This window comes from Nerophis ophidion, linkage group LG01 (genome assembly GCF_033978795.1).
Source record: "Nerophis ophidion isolate RoL-2023_Sa linkage group LG01, RoL_Noph_v1.0, whole genome shotgun sequence".
Lineage (NCBI taxonomy): Eukaryota > Metazoa > Chordata > Actinopteri > Syngnathiformes > Syngnathidae > Nerophis > Nerophis ophidion.
In genome coordinates this window covers 73,159,270-73,166,595 of record NC_084611.1, presented here as the reverse complement: position 1 = coordinate 73,166,595, position 7,326 = coordinate 73,159,270, and the positions used below count along the sequence as shown (strand labels likewise).

At 39.8% G+C, this 7,326-nt stretch overlaps 1 protein-coding gene across 1 annotated transcript in view; it reads left to right on the top strand.

The window, feature by feature from the left end:
* The first annotated feature begins 5,661 nt into the window (after window positions 1-5,661).
* The window catches only part of LOC133539015 (septin-9-like), a 2,489-nt gene continuing 824 nt past the window's right edge, over window positions 5,662-7,326 (top strand). The window contains exons 1-2 of the mRNA XM_061881053.1: window positions 5,662-5,750; window positions 7,028-7,326. The exon at window positions 7,028-7,326 is cut by the window's right edge and continues 824 nt beyond it. Of these exons, the coding sequence (XP_061737037.1) occupies window positions 5,677-5,750; window positions 7,028-7,232 (279 nt within the window). The 5' untranslated portion in view covers window positions 5,662-5,676 and the 3' untranslated portion in view covers window positions 7,233-7,326. The remainder of the gene's footprint in view (window positions 5,751-7,027) is intronic.

Below are 7,326 nucleotides of genomic sequence, written 5' to 3'. Positions count from 1 at the left end.
CACTAGTGTCTCAAAGGGCTGCACAAACCACCACGACATCCTCGGTAGGCCCACATAAGGGCAAGGAAAACTCACACCCAGTGGGACATCGGTGACAATAATGACCCAGTGGGACGTCGGTGACAATGATGACTATGAGAACCTTAGAGAGGAGGAAAGCAATGGATGTCGAGCGGGTCTAACATGATACTGTGAAAGTTGAATCCACAATGGATCCAACACAGTCGCGAGAGTCCAGTCCAAAGCGGATCCAACACAGCAGCGAGAGTCCCGTTCACAGCGGAGCCAGCAGGAAACCATCCCAAGCGGAGGCGGATCAGCATCGCAGAGATGTCCCCAGCCGATACACAGGCAAGCAGTACATGGCCACCGGATCGGACCGGACCCCCTCCACAAGGGAGAGTGGGACATAGAAGAAAAAGAAAAGAAACGGCAGATCAACTGGTCTAAAAAGGGAGTCTATTTAAAGGCTAGAGTATACAAATGAGTTTTAAGGTGAGACTTAAATGCTTCTACTGAGGTGGCATCTCGAACTGTTACCGGGAGGGCATTCCAGAGTACTGGAGCCCGAACGGAAAACGCTCTATAGCCCGCAGACTTTTTTTGGGCTTTGGGAATAACTAACAAGCCGGAGTCCTTTGAACGCAGATTTCTTGCCGGGACATATGGTACAATACAATCGGCAAGATAGGATGGAGCTAGACCGTGTAGTATTTTATACGTAAGTAGTAAAACCTTAAAGTCACATCTTAAGTGCACAGGAAGCCAGTGCAGGTGAGCCAGTACAGGCGTAATGTGATCAAACTTTCTTGTTCTTGTCAAAAGTCTAGCAGCCGCATTTTGTACCAACTGTAATCTTTTAATGCTAGACATGGGGAGACCCGAAAATAATACATTACAGTAGTCGAGGCGAGACGTAACAAACGCATGGATAATGATCTCAGCGTCTTTAGTGGACAGAATGGAGCGAATTTTAGCGATATTACGGAGATGAAAGAAGGCCGTTTTAGTAACGCTTTTAATGTGTGCCTCAAAGGAGAGAGTTGGGTCGAAGATAATACCCAGATTCTTTACCGTGTCGCCTTGTTTAATTGTTTGGTTGTCAAATGTTAGAGTTGTATTATTAAATAGAGTTCGGTGTCTAGCAGGACCGATAATCAGCATTTCCGTTTTTTTGGCGTTGAGTTGCAAAAAGTTAGCGGACATCCATTGTTTAATTTCATTAAGACACGCCTCCAACTGACTACAATCCGGCGTGTTGGTCAGCTTTAGGGGCATGTAGAGTTGGGTGTCATCAGCATAACAGTAAAGTTAATACCGTATTTGCGTATGATGTCACCTAGCGGCAGCATGTAGATGCTGAAGAGTGCAGGGCCAAGGACCGAACCCTGGGGAACTCCACACGTTACCTTAACGTAGTCCGAGGTCACATTGTTATGGGAGACACACTGCATCCTATCAGTAAGATAAGAGTTAAACCAAGACAGGGCTAAGTCTGACATACCAATTCGTGTTTTGATACGTTCTAATAAAATATTATGATCGACGGTATCGAAAGCAGCGCCAAGATCGAGGAGCAGCAACATAGATGACGCATCAGAATCCATCGTTAGCAATAGATCATTAGTCATTTTTGCGAGGGCTGTCTCCGTGGAGTGATTTGCCCTGAAACCGGATTGAAAGGTTTCACATAGATTGTTAGACGCTAAGTGTTCATTTAACTGCTCCGCAACAATTTTTTCGAGGATTTTTGAAATAAAGGGAAGGTGAGACACCGGTCGGTAGTTTACCATGAGGTCATGATCGACGTTAGGTCTTTTAAGAAGAGGATGAATAACCGTTTTTTTGAATGCTAGGGGAACAGTGCCCGAGGAGAGTGATAAGTTTATAATATTTAGCACTGATGGACCTAATAATACAAAGAGCTCCTTGATCAGTTTCCCAGGAAGAGGGTCAAGTAAACATGTTGTCTGTTTTATTCCATTTACACGTTGTAACAATTCCTCTAATGTTATTTCCTCAAAACGAGAGAAACTATTTTGGAGGGCAGTATCCGCCGTATATACAATCGTATCAGTGTTAATAGAACCCTGTTGTAGCTGGGACGCATTGTCTTTAATCTCCTTTCTAATGACTTCAATTTTCTTACTAAAGAATTGCATAAAGTCATCAGCTGAGTGGGTTGAGCTACTGGAAGGGGTCCCTTGTTGGGTTAGCGATGCTACCGTACTAAACAAAAATTTAGGATCGTTTTTATTACGGTGGATGAGATTTGAGTAATATTTAGCTTTAGCTAAGGTAAGCATGCGTTTATAAGTTATTACACCATCACTCCATGCTTGATGGTGCACCTCAAGTTTAGTCGTGCGCCATTTGCGTTCCAGCTTTCTACATAATAATTTCTGAGCTCTAGTTTCTTCTGTAAACCACGGGGTGCGCTTTTTTGGAGCCTTTTTTAACTTTAGCGGTGCTATGTTATCAATGGTTTCGCGCAGGGCAGCGTTAAAGTTGTTAGTGAGGTTATCAATAGAGCCCACATACTTTGGGAATGGTGCCATTACCGAGGGCAGTAGGTCAGCAAGAGTTGTCGTTGTGGCTGTATTAATGTTGCGGCTGCTATAGCAGTTATTATTATTATTAGTTTGACGAACATGCGTCTGAACCTCGAATTTTATAAGGTAATGATCGGACAATACTTTAGTATACGGGAGTATCGTAACTTTGGAAACGGTGATGCCCCTGACAAGCACTAGGTCTATCGTATTACCGTTGCGATGCGTGGGTTCATTTATTATTTGTGTGAGACCACAGCTATCAATTACAGTCTGGAGCGCTACGCACGGTGGGTCCGATGGGGTATTGATATGGATATTAAAGTCCCCCATTATGATTATATTATCGGCGTGTGTCACTAGATCAGCAACGAACTCTGAGAATTCATTGATAAAGTCCGAATAGGGCCCTGGGGGGCGGTAGATAACAGCCAGGTGTAGAGGCAGCGGTGTGACAGACCTCATAGTAAGCACCTCAAACGATTTATATTTATTATTTATGTTAGGACTAAGGTTAAAGTTTTCGTTGTATATTAGTGCGACCCCCCCACCCCTTTTAAGCGGACGGGCAATATGCGCATGTGTAAAGTTAGGAGGACATGCCTCATTTAGCTCAAAAAAGTCGTTTGGTTTAAGCCAGGTTTCGCTGAGACCGATGACGTTAAGATTGTTGTCTCTGATAATATCATTAACTAATAACGTTTTGGGAGACAATGATCTTATGTTTAAAAAACCTATATTATAGGTAGTGGGCTGTTTCAGGGAATTTTTGATCAAATTATCCGTAGTAGCAATATTGATAATGTTGTGTTTATTATGCCCAGTGCATTCAGTGTAATTACGACCATATCTAGGAATTGATACGACAGGAATTTTCCGATTGTTTGATTGTTGCTTTGATAAACTGCACGCATCATTGTTAGCCACCTCAGTAACGGGATTTTCCGATTGTTTGTTTGTTGCTTTGATAAACTGCACGCATCATGGTTAGCCACCTCAGTAACGGGGATTTTCCGATTGTTTGTTTGTTGCTTTGATAAACTGCACGCATCATGGTTAGTCACCTTAGTAACGGGGATTTTCGATTGTTTGTTGCTTTGATAAACTGCACGCATCATAGTTAGCCACCTCAGTAAAACACATGTCCAACTCTGAAACCCTCAAAGCAGAAAAAACGTGTTCTAATTTAACTGACTCCTTACCCAGACCAGTAGTCTCGCATTTTCCATCTAAATCCGTCTTCGGTATGGAGGGAAGTGGTGTTCTGTGGTGATTAGCCTTCTGCTTTGTTTTTAGCCCCGCTCGACATCCGCGTTTCCGATCACACCGCTGGCGTCTGCTCCGTAGACGGCCCCCGCTGCTACTAGACTCCCCTGTCTTCACAGGCCGCTGGATGTAGCCGCCGACGTATTCCCATACTAGTTAGCATGTTTAGCACGCACACGTCTATCATATATACACATATATGTATATATATATATATATATATGTATATATATATGTATATGTATATATATGTATATATGCATATATGTATGTATATGTATATATGTATATATGTATATGCATATATATATATATATATATATATATGTATATATGTATATATATATATGTATATATGTATGTATATGTGTGTATATAGGGACGGCGTGGCGCAGTGGGAGAGTGGCCGTGCGCAACCCGAGGGTCCCTTGTTCAAATCCCACCTAGTACCAACCTCGTCACGTCCGTTGTGTCCTGAGCAAGACACTTCACCCTTGCTCCTGATGGGTGCTGGTTGGTGCCTTGCATGGCAGCTCCCTCCATCAGTGTGTGAATGTGTGTGTGAATGGGTAAATGTGGAAGTAGTGTCAAAGCGCTTTGAGTACCTTGAAGGTAGAAAAGCGCTATACAAGTACAACCCATTTATTTATTTATTTATATATATATATATATATATATATATATCAAAATTTTTTTATTTTTTGGGGGGAAATATAATGCATTTCATTGTAATAATGAATATATATATATATGAATATTTTAGTACGTTTGTAATTGTTACGCTAGTTCAAAAAGAATCTACCATCTACAAAACATTTTGATGACTAATAATATGGTGGCGCCAGTGTTTTTTGTTCTTTCCATAACAAATCCTTGATGAGGCTGTTTTTTTCTTTTGAAATACATAAAAATAAAAAGAAAGCAATACAAAGACAAAGTTGGACGTTGGTTGATTGGTCTGCTTAGTAGTGACATGTGATGATTGTTTAAATATTTTGCCTTCAGTGGCACCCTGGGTGAGGACCCCTTTTAGCACTGATGATACTTTGGTAGCTTCTCATTTAAGCCATTTAAGAGAAACATTATCAGGCGCTTAACACAAATATGATTTTTTTCCCCCTTCTTCGTCTTTGCGGCACCCCTGTAGAATACTGCTTTGGCAAGTGTCCATGTGGCCTTTATTTAAAACGCTAGTAATATAATAATCCACTGTTACTAGGCGAGAAAACACAAGTTTATTAGAAGAAAGTATTGTCGTAGAGCCACTAGAAGATGTGCCGTGATATGTTAAGTTCTGACATCATTACAGTGTACAAAGGCAGCACTATTAGCATACATTATGGAAAAGGTGCATGGCTTTGGATTCCAGCGTGAGTTGAAGTCACTAATCAGCACTTCCAGCAGAAGCTCTCCTGCTCTCAGAGGAAATTTAATTTTCTGCCTGTGGATTTCAAAGCTTTACATAAATATCACCCTCCTCCCTTTTTTTGGTCATTTGCACTCTTGACATAATCTGTAATCCAAACACGAGTTAGCCTCAGTCGCTTGTCACAGTCGGTTTGCCAGAGCGACTCACTTAGAAAAAAAACAAAACTCCTGCAGTCAAAGTCAAAGCTGAGATGTTTTAGACTGACTACAAAGTAGCCGACTTGTTTTATCTGACTTTCTGCAAATTGCTGTGTTGAGAGGAAGTCCTTCAGGCAGTGTAATTGTGAGCAACACTGACACCTTGTGGCCAAGAGAAGGCATGTTGGATTTATGACTTACTCAATCACAGTCATTGGCTTGTTTAATTTGCTTGTGGATGTTGACCTCTATTAGAAGACAGTTTTTTTTTTTTGTTATTTAATAAATCAACATGACTTCCCTCTCTTTTGCAGTGGAAAATATTGCACACTGCGAGTTTGCTTACCTGCGAGACCTCCTGATCAGGTGAGATACATGCACATACATACATGTTGTCATATCGTATCACACTTATATAACTACGACCTTCACAATAATTAATCCTCAATTACGTGACAATTTTTTTTTTATTTAGGTGTAGTTACAATAATATATAATTATCAAAAGAGAAAAAAACAACAGGACATTTTGTGAAAACAAAAATATATAATTAGAAATATACATTTAAAAAATATATTTTTAACTTGTGTGGAGAATTTAATATTTATTTTAAAAGACTATTTTACCCCAATACAATTTTTTGTGCTCATCATATTATGATTTTCTTATCTCAACAATGTTTTTTTGGTATATAAATTAAGATTAACAGGTCAATTTTCAGCTGATACTAATAGGTAAATACAACTAATTAAGTTTAGAATTTAAAAGGCAAATATATAATTGTATTGCTTTAGTAATTTTTACTCATCATACTTTATATTATTTTTTTCCTGAACTGATGTATTTTTGTCCACTTAATAGTAATTTACATATATATATATATATATGTATATATATATATATATATATATATATATATATATATATATATATATATATAATGTGTGTATATATGTATATATATGTGTATATGTATATATGTATATATATGTATATGTATATGTACGCAATATATATATATATATATACATATACAGTGGGGCAAAAAAGTATTTAGTCAGCCACCGATTGTGCAAGTTCTCCCACTTAAAATGATGACAGAGGTTTGTAATTTTCATCATAGGTACACTTCAACTGTGAGAGACAGAATGTGAAAAAAAATCCAGGAATTCACATTGCAGGAATTTTAAAGAATTTATTTGTAATTTATGGTGGAAAATAAGTATTTGGCTCAAAATCTCACGATACACGGCCCCATTCATTCTTTTCTTAACACGGATCAATCGTCCTGTCCCCTTAGCAGAAAAACAGCCCCAAAGCATGATGTTTCCACCCCCATGCTTTGCAGTAGGTGTGGTGTTCATACATATATACACCAACTCAGTATTCTTCCTCCAAACACGACGAGTTGAGTTTATACCAAAATGGATACACGGATGATACAGCAGAGGATTGGGAGAATGTCATGGGGTCAGATGAAACCAACATAGAACTTTTTGGTATAAACTCAACTCGTTGTGTTTGGAGGAAGAAAAATACTGAGTTGCGAACATTGGTAATACTTATGCAATATGGTTTTATTATTTCTGTAACTCCTCCGTACTGCAACTGCGTGCATTTGAATGTCGCTGCATCCCTTTCAGGACTCACATGCAGAACATCAAGGACATAACGGGCAGCATCCACTACGAGACGTACCGCGTGCGCCGCCTCAATGAGTCCAATGTTCACTTGAGCGCTCACCCCGCTGCGCAGCCAAAAGCCAACGGTCAGCCGGAGCTGGCACACGTCCCCGTGCACGCCAACGGTCTGGCCATTCAGCACGAAGTTCTCACCCACGAGATGTAGAGTCCAGCTGCACAATTCTGTTTACATCATCAGCACACCATTTCACCCACACACACACACATTATAGCTCAATGGGACCTTTTTAAAACCACTT